This window comes from Aquarana catesbeiana, linkage group LG13 (assembly GCF_042186555.1).
Source record: "Aquarana catesbeiana isolate 2022-GZ linkage group LG13, ASM4218655v1, whole genome shotgun sequence".
NCBI lineage: Eukaryota > Metazoa > Chordata > Amphibia > Anura > Ranidae > Aquarana > Aquarana catesbeiana.
The window spans coordinates 198,155,164-198,172,408 of record NC_133336.1 but is presented as its reverse complement, the minus strand read 5'-3'; the positions used below and the strand labels follow the sequence as shown (position 1 = coordinate 198,172,408).

The window sequence follows — 17,245 nt, the reverse complement described above, 5'->3', positions numbered from 1 at the left end:
ACTGACACCAAGCAGTTTTTTTTTTTTCTGATTACTGCATGGTGTCAGTTTGTGACAGTTAGTGTGGTAGTGCAGTTAGTATTAGCCCCCTTTAGGTCTAGGGTACCCCCCTAACCCCCCCCTAATAAAGTTTTAACCCCTTGATCACCCCCCCGTCGCCAGTGTCGCTAAGCGATCATTTTTCTGATCGCTGTATTAGTGTCACTGGTGACACTAGTTAGGGAGGTAAATATATGGGTTCGCCGTCAGCATTTTATAGCGACAGGGACCCCCATATACTACCGAATAAAGGTTTTAACCCCTTGATTGCCCCCTAGTTAACCCTTTCACCAGTGATCACCGTATAACTGTTACGGGTGACGCTGGTTAGTTTGTTTATTTTTTATAGTGTCAGGGCACCCGCCATTTATTACCGAATAAAGGTTTAGCCCCCTAATCGCCCGGCAGTGATATGCGTCGCCCCAGGCAGCGTCAGATTAGCGCCAGTACCGCTAACACCCACGCACGCAGCATACGCCTCCCTTAGTGGTATAGTATCTGAACGGATCAATATCTGATCCGATCAGATCTATACTAGTGTCCCCAGCAGTTTAGGGTTCCCAAAAATGCAGCGTTAGCGGGATCAGCCCAGATATCTGCTAGCACCTGCGTTTTGCCCCTCCGCCCGGCCCGGCTCAGCCCACCCAAGTGCAGTATCGATCGATCACTGTCACTTACAAAACACTAAACGCATAACTGCAGCGTTCGCAGAGTCAGGCCTGATCCCTGCGATCGCTAACAGTTTTTTTGGTAGCGTTTTGGTGAACTGGCAAGCCCAGTGGCCTAGTACACCCCGGTCGTAGTCAAACCAGCACTGCAGTAACACTTGGTGACGTGGCGAGTCCCATAAGTGCAGTTCAAGCTATTTGCTGAGAGGTATAGTGAGTATTTTGCAGACCTCACTTTTTGTCACAAAGTTTTGAAAATTGAAAAAAGAAAAAAAAAAATGTTTTCTTGTCTTTCTTCATTTTCAAAAACAAATGAGAGCTGCAAAATACTCACAAAATTGGGTCATTTGGGGGGGGTTTGTGCCACCTGGGCATTCCATGGCCTCCGAAACTGTGATAGGCAGTGAAGAGTGAAATCAAAAATTTACACCCTTAGAAATCCTGAAGGCGATGATTGGTTTTCAGGGCCCCGTAAGCGGCTCCCAAAAAGTCCCCACACATGTGGTATCCCCGTACTCAGGAGAAGCAGCTAAATGTATTTTGGGGTGCAATTCCACATATGCCCATGGCCTGTGTGAGCAATATATCATTTAGTGACAACTTTTTGTAATTTTTTTGTCATTATTCAATCACTTGGGACAAAAAAAATTAATATTCAATGGGCTCAACATGCCTCTCAGCAATTTCCTTGGGGTGTCTACTTTCCAAAATGGGGTCATTTGGGGGGGGGGTTTGTACTGCCCTGCCATTTTAGCACCTCAAGAAATGACATAGGCAGTCATAAACTAAAAGCTGTGTAAATTCCAGAAAATGTACCCTAGTTTGTAGACGCTATAACTTTTGGGCAAACCAATAAATATACGCTTATTGACATTTTTTTTTACCAAAGAAATGTGGCCAAATACATTTTGGCCTAAATGTATGACTATTGGATTTTTTATATAACAAAAATAGAAATTATCATTCATCAAATCATCGGTCTTTTTCCCTTTATAGCGCAAAAAATAAAAACGGCAGAGGTGATCAAATACCATCAAAAGAAAGCTCTATTTGTGGGAAGAAAAGGATGCAAATTTCGTTTGGGTACAGCATTGCATGACCGCACAATTAGCAGTTAAAGCGACGCAGTGCCGAATTGTAAAAAGTGCTCTGGTCAGGAAGGGGGTAAATCCTTCCGGGGCTGAAGTGGTTAATGGAGTGCGTAGAAAATAAAGAAAGGCCTGTCGGGGTCTACCAACAAGATGAAATGCTGAGTCCCAGCCAGATACGCCCTGATAGTGCTGTAGGCCGATATGAGTTGAAAGAGGCAAAAAACAAAAAGCAAGTAGGAACTGGATGTTAACCATCAGGACTGGGAAATTTTGACTGGAAAACATCCCAAGCAGTGTCATGAGCCTTCCTGGTATTCAAAAATAAAGACTTAACGATCAAGGCTGTTGCGACAGCCCAAATAGAAACCCAATCCAACACAAATGCTGGAACCGAAGAGAAGGCGTGACGCCAGCATCTGCGACCGAGACCTGAGCCTACTGGTACTGGCCTAGGCACTGAGAAGGTTCCGGAATCCACTAAAGCCCCTGAGCCCGTAGAGGCTGCTGGAGCTGCCATAGGCTGACTTACCAATAGCTCTATACTATTGCCACTCCTGGCCGGATGTAGCTAGGAAGTAAAAGGTAGTGTGCATTGGGACAGGAAAGAAACCGCAGTCCGCTGGGTAACCAGCTCAGCACTTGCGCTTGACGAGCAAGGGATCAGTAACTTAAAAAGCTGGGTTTCCCGCGCCGAAGCCGGGAAAGCAGTCCACTGCGTAGGAATACTGCCATCGGGTCAAGAGTTGAAGCTAGCCGAGTGTGAAAAAATGAAGCCTTGGAACGGACCAGGTTCTGAGAGAGGGTGAGCAACTTGATGAATTGATGAACAACGTGAGAAACATGAGAAACGAGAGTAACATTGGAAAAACATGAGAAACGAGAGTAACATTGGAAAAACATGAGAAACCTGGGAAAAACGAGAGAAACATAAAAAATGTGAGTTGGCATAGAAACAACAAATTGCATGAGAAACGTAAATTGCATGAGAAACGTGAGTTTGAATGAAATATGTAAACAGCGTAAGAACAGATGAGGAGACTTGCCACTAAACAAGCCAATTAAAAACGATCACCTCAATCTGATAACCCATAGACGTGAAGGGTAACCTGCAGTGGAAGAACCTGGACAACCCAGCTGTGTAAAAGTGACCAGAGAACATTACAGACAATCAGCCCATGACATAACACCCCTACTACCTGACAAGTATGAGGATGTGGGTGCAGACATGACAAGACCAACAGCGCATGAATGTGAACCTAATGACAACACCACCCTACTGAATGCAGCAAGCCAGCCCGAGCAACCTGCGGCGCCAAGACAGGAAATTAAAAACGAACACTCAGGGCTAAAGTCCCCACAGACTGTGGTGAGTAGTAGTAAAAGGTGTAATGGTGAAGAGGACGTATGACGTATGAACTACAGGCTAGAAGATTGTAGGACGACAATCAATTAAAAACGAAACCTCAGCCTGTATTGGATCTGTAGACGTGAAGATCCTGGATGCAAGCACTAACTAACAGAAATGCAGTGAATGAAAGATAATGACATGAAGTGTGAGAAACATGGGAAACGCGAGAAACATGGGAAACGCGAGAAACATAAGGCACATGGAAAACGCGAGAAACATGGGAAACGTGAGAAACGTAAGGCACATGGGAAATGTGAGAAACGTGAGAAACGTAAGGCACATGGGAAACGCGAGAAACATGGGAAACGTGAGAAACGTAAGGCACATGGGAAATGTGAGAAACGTGAGAAACGTAAAGCACATGGGAAACATGAGAAACGTAAGGCACATGGGAAACGCGAGAAACATGGGAAACATGGGAAACGTGAGAAACGTAAGGCACATGAGAAATGCAAGAAACATGGGAAAAGTGAGAAACGTAAGGCACATGGGAAACGCGAGAAACATGGGAAAAGTGAGAAACGTAAGGCACATGGGAAACGTGAGAAATGTAAAGCACATGGGAAACGTGAGAACCGTAAGGCACATGGGAAACGTGAGAAACGTAAGGCACATGGGAAATGCGAGAAACATGGGAAACGTGAGAAACGTAAAGCACATGGGAAACGTGAGAAATGTAAAGCACATGGGAAACGTGAGAACCGTAAGGCACATGGGAAACGTGAGAAACGTAAGGCACATGGGAAATGCGAGAAACATGGGAAACGTGAGAAACGTAAGGCACATGGGAACATAAGGCAGATGGGAAATGCGAGAAACATGGGAAACGTGAGAAACGTAAGGCACATGGGAAATGTAAGGCACATGGGAAACGTGAGAAACGTAAGGCACATGGGAAACGTAAGGCACATAGGAAACGCGAGAAACATGGGAAACGTGAGAAACGTAAGGCACATGGGAAACGTAAGGCACATAGGAAACGCGAGAAACATGGGAAACGTGAGAAACGTAAGGCACATGGGAAATGTAAGGCACATGGGAAACGTGAGAAACGTAAGGCACATGGGAAACGTAAGGCACATAGGAAACGCGAGAAACATGGGAAACGTGAGAAACGTAAGGCACATGGGAACGTAAGGCAGATGGGAAATGCGAGAAACATGGGAAACGTGAGAAACGTAAGGCACATGGGAAACGTAAGGCACATAGGAAAGGCGAGAAACATGGGAAACGTGAGAAACGTAATGCACATGGGAAACGTGAGAAACGTAAAGCACATGGGAAACGTGAGAAACGTAAAGCACATGGGAAACGTGAGAAATGTAAAGCACATGGGAAACGTGAGAAATGTAAAGCACATGGGAAACGTGAGAAACGTAAAGCACATGGGAAACGTGAGAAATGTAAAGCACATGGGAAACGTGAGAACCGTAAGGCACATGGGAAACGTGAGAAACGTAAGGCACATGGGAAACGCGAGAAACATGGGAAACGTGAGAAACGTAAGGCACATGGGAAACGTAAGGCAGATGGGAAATGCGAGAAACATGGGAAACGTGAGAAACGTAAGGCACATGGGAAATGTAAGGCACATGGGAAACGCGAGAAACATGGGAAACGTGAGAAACGTAAGGCACATGGGAAACGTAAGGCACATAGGAAACGCGAGAAACATGGGAAACATGAGAAACGTAAGGCACATGGGAAACGTAAGGCACATAGGAAACGCGAGAAACATGGGAAACGTGAGAAACGTAATGCACATGGGAAACGTGAGAAACGTGGGAAATGTGGGAAACGTGAGAACCGTGGGAAACGTGAGAACCGTGGGAAATGTGAGAACCGTGGGAAATGTGAGAACCGTGGGAAACGTGAAAACATGGGAAATGTGAGAACATGGGAAACGTGAGAACATGGGACACGTCAGAAACACGGGACACGTCAGAAACACGGGAAACGTCAGAAACATGGGAAACGTCAGAAACATGGGAACACTTGAATTTGCATGAGAACTGTAATTGCATGAGAAAACATAAATAGCATGAGAAAAGCGAAAAAATTGCATGAAAAAGCGTAAATGCATGAGAAACTGTAAACTACATGAGAAAAACGTAAAATTGCATGAGAAAAAAACCCTAAAACTGCATGAGAAATCGTAAACAATACGAGAAATCGAAATTGACATGAGAACTTAAAATTGCATGAGAAATCGCAAATTGCATTAGAACGTACATAGCAAGAGATTGTAAAGAGCATGAGAATGTAAATAGCATGAGAATGTAAAATTGCATGAGAAACCGGAAAAATTGCATGAGAAATCGTAACTGACATGAGAAACTGTAAAATTGTATGAGAAATAGTAAACTGCACGAGGTACCGTAAATTGCCTGAGAACATAAATTGCATTTAAAAACATAAATTGCATGAGAATAACGTAAAATCGCATGAGAATGTAATTTGCACGAAAAAAGCGAAAAATGTCATAAGAAAGCGTAAAATTGCATGAGACACCATAACTACATGAGAAAGTCGTAAAATTACATGAGAAAGCCCTAAAACGTAAAATTGCAAGACAAAACCGTAAAATTGCATGAGAAATCGTAATATGCATGAGAAAACATAATTTGCTCGTAAAATCGCATGAGAAAGTAAATTGTGTGAGAAACCGTAAATCGTATGAAAAAGTGACAAAATTTCATAAGAAAGCGTAAAATTGCATGAGAAACTACATGAGAAAGCCGAAAATTACATGAGAAAACTGTAAAATTGCATGCGGAAAAAAACCCCTAAAACTGCATAGAAAAACCGTAAAACTACATGAGAAATTGTAAATTACCTGAGAACGTAAATTGCATGAGAAAAACATAAATTGCATGGGAAAACTGTAAAATCGCATGAGAATGTAAATTGCATGAGAAACCGAAAAAATTGCATGAGAAATCATACTATGCCAAGGACCCCCAAAGAACCTAATAAGATGACTGGCGATGAGCAAGTGTCATGTCATCCGCCTGAATTAACCCCTGAAGACCCACACTATAGACCATGTGGAGCTCCGGGGGGGACACGACCCACTACGAGCGCTCAGGAGGGGGGAACCCATCACACGAAGCTCAGGAAGGGGCGGGGGGCAGTGGTGACAGCAGACCCAAATACCAAAATCACTAATGCAGTCATGATCATCCCTAGTCCTGCCAACTCTGACCCCCGTCCCCGACATCAGACCCCCCCAGCCAGAGTGCAGCCTGACAGTATAGTGCTTGTAAGTTACCAACAGCACCTGAGTAAGCTGCACATCTTATTCCTCTGGGTGAATATTGTGTCACATGACCCTTTGAGGTTCACCGGGCATAAGATACAAGGACTGTCTGTCATAATGGCCCCTTACAGTGGAGCAGCTAAGCTCTATATCATGAGAGGTCCAGGGGACAATAGCTATTTATCTAGGCAACATTATTCAATTGTTATGAGCAATTGTTGGTTTAGGGAAAGCTCAATGGTGACAGGTTCACTTTATATCAAGGCACAGCAAACAGGAATGAGCTTGTAAAGAAGAAAGCTGTATCTGCTTTTGTTTTCAGATCTCCTTTTTGGAGAAAGAAACAATGTACATAATTCTGGCCCATAGGAGGAAATGAATCCAAAATCTGATAAATAACCTTTTGTTAATGTGTTTCGAATTCCAACTTGCCATTGCACACAATGATATCTTATTTTACACTGGCCCTTCCCCCAATTCACATTTCCCTATATCAGTAGTGCATATCAGAGTAACCAAATTCCTAGTATAAAAAAAAAAGACCCATTTATAAAAAATATGCTGCTCCATTATGTGACTCGAAGACCCGCTTAGGCAAAGATCCCCTGATCTCTGGATTTCGGGAAGATTGTGATCAGATACTGTCAGGGGCGTTGCTAGGTGGCAAAAAGACCAGGGGCTTCGGATCCGGGGGTGGGGCACCGGGGGGGGGTTACCTACCTGACGCGCACTGACCTACCTGACACACACTAATCTACCTGACATACACTGACCTACCTGACACACACTAATCTACCTGACATACACTGACCTACCTGACACACACTGACCTACCTGACACACACTAATCTACCTGACATACACTGACCTACCTGACACACACTGACCTACCTGACCCACACTAACCTACCTGACCCACACTAACCTACCTGACACACACTGACCTACCTGACCTACACTAACCTACCTGACACACACTGACCTACCTGACATACACTGACCTACCTGACACACACTGACCTACCTGACACACACTGACCTACCTGACACACACTAATCTACCTGACCTACACTGACCTACCTGACCCACACTAACCTACCTGACCCACACTAACCTACCTGACACACACTGACCTACCTGACCTACACTAACCTACCTGACACACACTGACCTACCTGACATACACTGACCTACCTGACACACACTGACCTACCTGACACACACTGACCTACCTGACACACACTAATCTACCTGACATACACTGACCTACCTGACACACACTGACCTACCTGACCCACACTAACCTACCTGACCCACACTAACCTACCTGACACACACTGACCTACCTGACCTACACTAACCTACCTGACACACACTGACCTACCTGACATACACTGACCTACCTGACACACACTGACCTACCTGACACACACTGACCTACCTGACACACACTAATCTACCTGACCTACACTGACCTACCTGACATACACTGACCTACCTGACACACACTGACCTACCTGACACACACTGACCTACCTGACACACACTAATCTACCTGACACACACTGACCTACCTGACACACACTAATCTACCTGACATATACTGACCTACCTGACACACACTGACCTACCTGACCTACACTTACCTACCTGACCCACACTGACCTACCTGACCTACACTTACCTACCTGACCCACACTGACCTACCTGACCCACACTAACCTACCTGACATACTCTGACCTACCTGACACACACTGACCTACCTGACATACACTGACCTACCTGACACACACTAATCTACCTGACCCACACTGACCTACCTGACCCACACTGACCTACCTGACATACACTGACCTACCTGACATACACTAACCTACCTGACACACACTGACCTACCTGACACACACTAATCTACCTGACATACACTGTCCTACCTGACACACACTGACCTACCTGACATACACTGACCTACCTGACACACACTGACCTACCTGACCTACACTTACCTACCTGACCCACACTGACCTACCTGACCCACACTAACCTACCTGACATACTCTGACCTACCTGACACACACTGACCTACCTGACACACACTAATCTACCTGACACACACTAATCTACCTGACCCACACTGACCTACCTGACCCACACTGACCTACCTGACATACACTGACCTACCTGACACACACTAATCTACCTGACCCACACTGACCTACCTGACATACACTGACCTACCTGACACACACTAATCTACCTGACCCACACTGACCTACCTGACCCACACTGACCTACCTGACATACACTGACCTACCTGACATACACTAACCTACCTGACACACACTGACCTACCTGACACACACTAATCTACCTGACATACACTGTCCTACCTGACACACACTGACCTACCTGACATACACTGACCTACCTGACACACACTGACCTACCTGACATACACTGTCCTACCTGACATACACTGACCTACCTGACACACACTGACCTACCTGACATACACTGACCTACCTGACCTACACTAACCTACCTGACACACACTGACCTACCTGACACACACTAATCTACCTGACACACACTGACCTACCTGACACACACTAATGTACCTGACATACACTGACCTACCTGACCCACACTGACCTACCTGACACACACTGACCTACACTAACCTACCTGACACACACTGACCTACCTGACACACACTAATCTACCTGACATACACTGACCTACCTGACATACACTCACCTACCTGACCTACACTAACCTACCTGACACACACTGACCTACCTGACCTACACTAACCTACCTGACCCACACTGACCTACCTGACCCACACTGACCTACCTGACACACACTAACCTACCTGACACACACTAATCTACCTGACATACACTGACCCACACAGACCTACCTGACATACACTGACCTACACTGACATACACTGTCCCACGCTGACCTACCTGACACACACTGACCTACCTGACACACACTAATCTACCTGACATACACTGACCTATACTGACATACACTGACCCACACTGACCTACCTTACCCACACTGACCTACCTGACACACACTAATCTACCTGACATACACTGACCTACCTGACCTACACTGACCTACCTGACCTACACTAACCTACCTGACACACACTGACCTACCTGACCTACACTAACCTACCTGACACACACTGACCTACCTGACCTACACTAACCTACCTGACACACACTGACCTACCTGACCTACACTAACCTACCTGACACACACTGACCTACCTGACCTACACTAACCTACCTGACACACACTAACCTACCTGATATACACTGACCTACCTGACCATATTTCAGGTGACGTGACCTCCTGCAGCTCAGCCGTAGAGTGTGGCTGCGCACCCATCACAGTAGAGTAGACAGCAGAGTAGGCATTCATTGGACCTGTGTGATGTCCATCATAGGCGCTGCCGGTGTTGTGCCGAGAAAGTTTCGCTCGGCGGCTAAGTTCTCCCCTCTACTGCGCAGTAGGATCCGGCGGAAATAGCCGAAGCGGAATAGCTGAAAATCAGCTGTACACAGCGCCTGTAAGAGGGCCCCTCGCGGGCTCGCTTCGCTCGCCACGCTTCGGGCACGGCCTCGCTTCGCTCGGCTCTTTTAGATTCCCCCTCTAGGTCCACTTGGACAGTGGGGAAGGAACCTGGACCCAGGGCGCAGGCGCCGTGTACAGCTGATTGAAGCGTTTGAGCTTCGGCTATCTCCGGCGGCTGACAGTAGTCCGTACTGCGCAGGCGCTGCGCCTGCGCAGTACAGGGGGGAACTTATCCGCCGAGGGAACATTCTCGGCAAGACACCGGGTCCAGGAAGACATGTCAGCGCCAGTGATGGACGTCTCACTGGTCCAACGCCGGGATTGCGGGCGGGACCGTGTGACGTCCAATAGACTTGGGAGTTAGGCGCTGCCGCCCACGTGACTGGACTTTGTGCTCGCTGCTCTGATCGATCCTCGCTCATGCGCAGTGCGGCGCTGCACTCTCTCAGGTGACTCGGGGCTAATAATTGTTTTATAAATGGCCAAGACTCAGGGCTTTTCGGGGACCCATTCGGGGCTCCAGTCCCCCGCCCCTCCCCCTCCCAACGCCACTGGATACTGTAGAGCTTCTAATGCTTTTAATCAGAGAGAACCTGCCTGGTAGACTTGTAATGATATACTGTACAAGGATCAAGGCACAAGCATTGCATGGCACTACTAAGTAGGAAGCAGAGCCTGCTTATGTAATGAAGAAATATTCTTCATTCTGAATGTTTAACGATATTAAATGTTTGTATTTATAATTACAAACTATGCATTAAAGAATGATATTGCAACAATGCATGTTGATAACAGTTTGCATTGCCCCCTTCCCTCCCACCCCCTGCAGTCCTTTAAATGGACCCTATGTTGGGGATGGGGGGGGGGGGGTTTCGGGATGGACTTCCCAGTCATGTGACCACCAATGGCTGTCACAGTGCTCACACAATTGGGAGCCACAACCACCAGCTCCCAACCACCAGCTCCTGACAGCCATGCATAGACACCTCAACCAACATGGACGCCTGTGTGCAGCGTGTGGCTGTTCAGCAGTGCTGGGGCAAAGTCATCCAGTACCCAGGGCGAAGATGCAAATCTGTGCCCCTCCCCAATATGGGCACCCTCCAATCGTTTTCTGCAGCCTATATCTATAAACCTAGCACTACAGCGATGCTTCTGCCTGTCCAACAGTTGCAAGATTGAAAAATGTGACAAGTGGCTGGCCAGCTTTCTCAGGGTACCGGTACCCAGGCTCTTCCAGGCAACAGGGTGGGTCAGTAAAGGATGAAAGGGGTGAGGGCGGACTCTCAGCTCGATTGAAGGTAGTCTACAGATTGCTGCCTTGGAGGCACCCCCAAACAAGTGAAGTCACTGCACCTAGGGCAACTGCCCCTTTTGCCCCCCTTCCCAGTCCCGGCCCACACTCTTTGCCACTGCACATACACTATATTGTCAAAAGTATTGGGACACCTGCCTTGCGCACACTGCTTTTCCACGAAATGAAACATCTATGCATGAGAGTTTTAGTCATTTCCACCTCCCCATGCTCAGATATGGGTTTTGCCCTCAATGATGCATTAAAATTACACTACATTACCAAAACTATTGGGACACCTGCCTTTACACGCACATGAACTTTAATGGCATCCCAGTCTTAGTCCATAGGGTTCAATATTGAGTTGGCCCACCCTTTTCAGCTATAACAGCTTCAACTCTTCTGGGAAGGAGGCTAAGATTGGTCAGGTTCACAGTCAACACCTAATGTAAAGGGCACCTCATCCCAAAAATGTGCAGGGACAAAGAAGGCAAAATAGTGGGGACTTTAACAGTGCCAACAAAACTTGAAAAATGATTTCATATTAAAAAGTGTAAATTTTATTGGTACAAAAATATGTTTAAAAGAAACAAAGTTATTACAGATGATACATCTCTTCTTACAAAGATAATAAAAGCAAGGTGGTTATGAGAGATGTAGGTTCAAACCAAATGTAAGAGAAATTGCACATTAACCCAACATGTTTCGCTGATTGCTTCTTCAGGGGACGTGCAATTCAGAGAAAAATTGGTATGGCAAACTAAACAATATAGAGAAAGAGAAAAAAGACAATTTAGATCAAATTCTCATTCAGTATTGATTTTAAACATATAAGCAAGTACATTAATGTATTAGCTAGGTTTCCACTACAAGTCATGTGAATGCAACCCAGGGGCGGATCCAGAGTCTAGTCTCGGGAGGGGCACTGCCAGAAAATATATTTTTTTGGGGTACATCTATCGGGGAAATGGCTGGTGTTGGCGCTTCAATCATCACGGCACCATGGTTGTTATGGTGTCAGGATGATTGAAGCGCATTATTACTGTTATTACATTGTTATAAAAAATTAAATAGTTTAACTCACCATAATGCAGAATCAGTGGGAGCCCCGAGTGTGTCACTTGCCACGTCACCTGTCACCAGATGCAGATTGTCACTTGCCACGTCGCCTGCCACATGTTGCGGATTGTCACTTGCCATGTCACTTGCCACGTCGCCTGTCACCAGATGCAGATTGTCACTTGCCACGTCGCTTGTCACCAGATGCAGATTGTCACTTGCCACGTCGCCTGCCATGTTTCGGATTGTCACTTGCCATGTCACTTGCCACGTCGCCTGTCACCAGATGCAGATTGTCACTTGTCACGTCGCTTGTCACCAGATGCAGATTGTCACTTGCCACGTCACCTGCCACATGTTGCAGATTGTCACTTGCCACGTCGCTTGTCACCAGATGCAGATTGTCACTTGCCACGTCGCATGCCACATGTTGCGGATTGTCACTTGCCACGTCCCCTGTCACCAGATGCAGATTGTCACTTGCCACGTCGCCTGCCACATGTTGCGGATTGTCACTTGCCACGTCGCCTGTCACCAGATGAAGATTGTCACTTGCCACATCGCCTGCCACATGTTGCGGATTGTCACTTGCCACGTCGCCTATCACCAGATGAAGATTGTCACTTGCCACCTGCTAAGGTGGTCTCTTGTGTCCCAGAGACAGGCAGCAGAGAGATGATGTCATCTCTCTGCTGCCGCACCTGCCTGCATGGTGAGGGGGGAACTGCAGGGATGCAGGGCGGGCGCCGGGCGGTGAGAGATGATGTCATCTCTCTGCTCCCCCACCCGCCGTCTCCCTGTTTGGCCAGCAGCCCGCCCACAAACACATCAAGCGGCACATCTCACCAACTGAGCCGCCGGGCCAGCCCGCTGTCTCTCTCCTGTGGAGCCGCCCAGCGGCTCTCTCTCTCTCTCACCTATGGAGCCGCCCGGCCGGCGGCTCTCTCACTTACGGAGCCGCCCGGCGGCTCTCTCACTTACGGAGCCGCCCGGCGGCTCTCTCACTTACGGAGCCGCCCGGCGGCTCTCTCACTTACGGAGCCGCCCGGCGGCTCTCTCACTTACGGAGCCGCCCGCCGGCGGGCTCTCTCACAGTCACTCACCCGCATTTCTCGGAGGGGGCAATTGCCCCATTGCCCTCCCCTGGATCCGCCCTTGACGCAACCACTCACCCCACAAATAACACCACCAATAACACGCCAGCCGGATGTGAAAGCTCACCCCCAGAAACTTCCCAGCACAGGAGGGAGATGGTCTAGGTAGTGGCAATAGAGGGCAGAAGAATTGGGCTGTAATGTAGAATATGGGATATTAGGGAAGGATATACACGAGGTAAATGGTGGTAGCTGACGTAAAAAAAAATAATGGAGAAAGATTCTTTTTAAATTATAGTAGACAAACTATATAGGGGGACAAATGCCTCTCATAACGTTACTTACTTAATATGATTATATTTGACTGAGTGGGAATTGGTAGGGGTAGGACTGATTCTGGAGCACCTGCAGGCTATCGGCACAAAATTGAGTGCTAAAGAAGATGCTATAAATAAAAAGAAAGATATGTCTCAAATTAATATAGAGATAGGTAGTGATAGGTAGAAGGTCGTCCACAAGGTTTAGGAGTGTGTCTATGGGAATGTTTGACCTTTCTTCCAGAAGCTCATTTGTGAGGTCAGGCACTGATGTTGGACAAGAAGGCCTGGCTCGCAGTCTCCGCTGTAATTCATCCCAAAGGTGTTCTATCAGGTTGAGGTCAGGACTCTGTGTAGGCCAGTCAATTTTCTCCACCCCAAACTCGCTCATCCATGTCTTTATGGACCTTGCTTTGTGCACTGGTCCAAATCATTCGGTGGAGGGGAGATTATGGTGTGGGGGTTGTTTTTCAGGGGTTGGGCTTGGCCTCTTAGTTCCAGTGAAGGGAACTATTAAAGAGTCAGCATACCAAGACATTATGGATAATTTCATGCTCCCAACTTTGTGGGAACAGTTTGGGGATGGGCCCCTTCCTGTTCCAACATGACTGCGCACCAGTGCACAAAGCAAGGTCCATAAAGGGGTGGGGGATCTTGACCGGCCTGCACAGAGTCCTGACCTCAACCCGATAGAACACCTTTGGGATGAATTCTGCAGACTGAGAGCCAGACCTTCTCATCCAACATCAGTGCCTGACCTGACAAATACACTTCTGGAAGAATGGTCAAACATTCACGCTCCTAAACCTTGTGGGCAGCCTTCCCAGAAGAGTTGAAGCTGTTATAGCTGCAAAGGGTGGGCCAACTCAATATTGAACCCTACGGACTAAGACTGGGATGCCATTAAAGTTCATGTGCGTGTAAAGGCAGGCGTCCCAATACTTTTGACAATATAATGTATGTCCTATTTGGCTGGCAAGAGGTTAGGCTGATCTCCATCAAATGCATCCTTTTAGGCTTCATTGGAAGGATTGCTGCAGGTCACAGTCAGAGGAGGGGAGAATTTAATGCACATGACCTGATATTACATAAAATTACTAATGCTGGAGGTCCCCTATATGTCATCCCGTACTCATTCCTATATGTCTGCAACTGTTTTAAAATCCCCTCTTTTCTGATTCACTTGCAGGTGCCCTTTGCTGAACCCAGTCTGAGACAAAAAACAAGTGGCCGTCCACACACAGCTGCAACATGTGATACAACTGCAAAGGAAATAAATAATTGATTTCACAATGTTTTGTGTGATGAGTGTTTTGTCCAGGCTTGACGGAATAAACATATACTCCCCCCCCCCATCCCCAGTGCAGTGGTCCATGATACCCCACCAACACTCACAGTATGTCCGCAGTCTTCTTAATTGTATCACACTGGGAATCGTTCATCCTGGAAGACTGATGACACCTAGTGGCAGATTTAGTGAATCGCTGATCTAGAACAAGCATGCAAGCAGTAAATTGTTGAGGCATTTAATATGCTTGTACTTGGACTAGTTCAATGATTTACCAAGCATTGAGAACAACGGAAACCCCAAAACAAAATTGTGGGGAGCATACAGGTAGAGGTCAACTCAGTCAGCTCCTAAATGACAGTAATCCTCCGTCTTCCTCAGGAAGGTACACTACGTACAGACTACGGAAAAACAGAGACAGAGGACTCTATTAAAAATGTCAATTTCTTCCAAGAAGGTGTAACTATCAGAGTATGCCCTCCCTCCTAGATTGTAAGCTCTAAGGAGCAGGGCCCTCTGATCCCCCCTGTATTGAATTGTATTGTATTGTAAGTGTACTGTCTGCCCTCATGTTGTAAAGCACTGCGTAAACTGTTGGCCCAATATAAATCCTGTATAATAATAATAATAATAATAATAATGCTCAACTATGGAAATGGTATGTTATATTGAACTTCTGCCACTAGGTGTCTCACTGATTTGAGACAAGTTACCCTTTTCCCCCGAATATAAGACCTAGCGTGATTGTTGGTGATGGCTGCAATATAAGCCCTAGTTAAAGTCCTTGTAGGTCTTATTTTCAGGGTAGGACTTATTTTTAGGGAAACAGGGTAGGGCTTATTTGGGGGGGTAGGGCTTATATTGCAGCCATCACCGACAATCACGCTAGGTCTTATTTTCGGGGAAACAGGGTATATATAAATGTTGGTTCTCTGTTCATTGTGAGATACATACCATACGGAGATATTTTCTGTAACATTTGGGTCTATGCATAAAAAAAAAAAAAAAAATCCACAAATGTGACAAAGATTTGCACAACCCCAACAAAACTTGTTTGTGTAATATAATTGTCTCCTGTGGTCAAAAGCGCCATCTAGTGGCCATAATGTGGTATTTTTCAAAAAATACCTCCATCAGGAAAAATACAGCATTATGGCCATTGGATAGCACTTAAGATTCAGAGATAATGATACTGCAAAAAAAAAAAAAAGTTTTGTTGGGGCTGTGTAAGTGGCACTTTTGTACAGCAAAGTTTTTATATATAGAACCCTCATTTTTTTTTATGATGCACGTGACACATATCTTACAGCGTACATAGAATTTTTTTTTTTTTTCACATATGATCTTGGTCTCAAACTAGTGAGCACAACTAGAATATCATCTTGCTAAACTTGTCAGCTTTAGTTGGGCAGCACAATGACTAAGTGGTTAGCACTTCCGCTAGCAGAACTGAGGTTGTCAGTTCAAATCCCAACCACAGCACTACCTGTGCAGCGTTTGCATGCTCTTTCGCTGCCTATGTGGGTTTCCTCCCACACTTAGAAGACACAGCGGCAGGTTAATGGGCTCCGGTCCAAAATGGCCCTAGTATACGTGAGTTAGGAACCTTAGATTGTAAGCTCCTTGTCATTAGAGTTATTAACTCTGTGTTATCTCATATAGGGGAATACATGGACCTGTTTTTTACAGCCCATTGTAGAAACGTATCCATCCCACTTGAGAGACAGTAAACATCTCATGAACAAACTAAAATATGGTGACCAGATTTTTAAAATGAAATCCGGGGACTTATTTTTTTTTATTGGCAAATCGTAAACTATTTTAGTTTTTACTTCTTAGAATTTTTTGGGGATCTGACTAGCAAATGTTAAGAAGATAGAGAAAAAAAACTTTTCATTGTATATCTCTATATACTGTCTCTCCCTCTCTCTGTATACCGCATCTCCCCCCCCTCTCTCTGTATCAGTGGCGGTGCATCCATTAAGGGTGCAGAGACGCCGCCCCCTCTCTCCAGCCACCCCCCTCTATGACTAACGGATAGATTTATGCATTGCAAGAATTTATCCATGGCCGCCGCCACCCCCTATTCAGGCGTCCGGCGCCAGAATTCCAGCGGCAGGGGTGTTTTTGAA

General features: G+C 46.3%; 1 protein-coding gene across 1 annotated transcript in view; it reads left to right on the top strand.

The window, feature by feature from the left end:
• LOC141116648 (uncharacterized) overlaps window positions 1-15,118 on the top strand; it is a 112,584-nt gene extending 97,466 nt beyond the window's left edge. The window contains exon 11 of the mRNA XM_073609040.1: window positions 15,015-15,118. Within this exon, the coding sequence (XP_073465141.1) occupies window positions 15,015-15,110 (96 nt within the window). The 3' untranslated portion in view covers window positions 15,111-15,118. The remainder of the gene's footprint in view (window positions 1-15,014) is intronic.
• The last annotated feature ends 2,127 nt before the right edge of the window (window positions 15,119-17,245 follow it).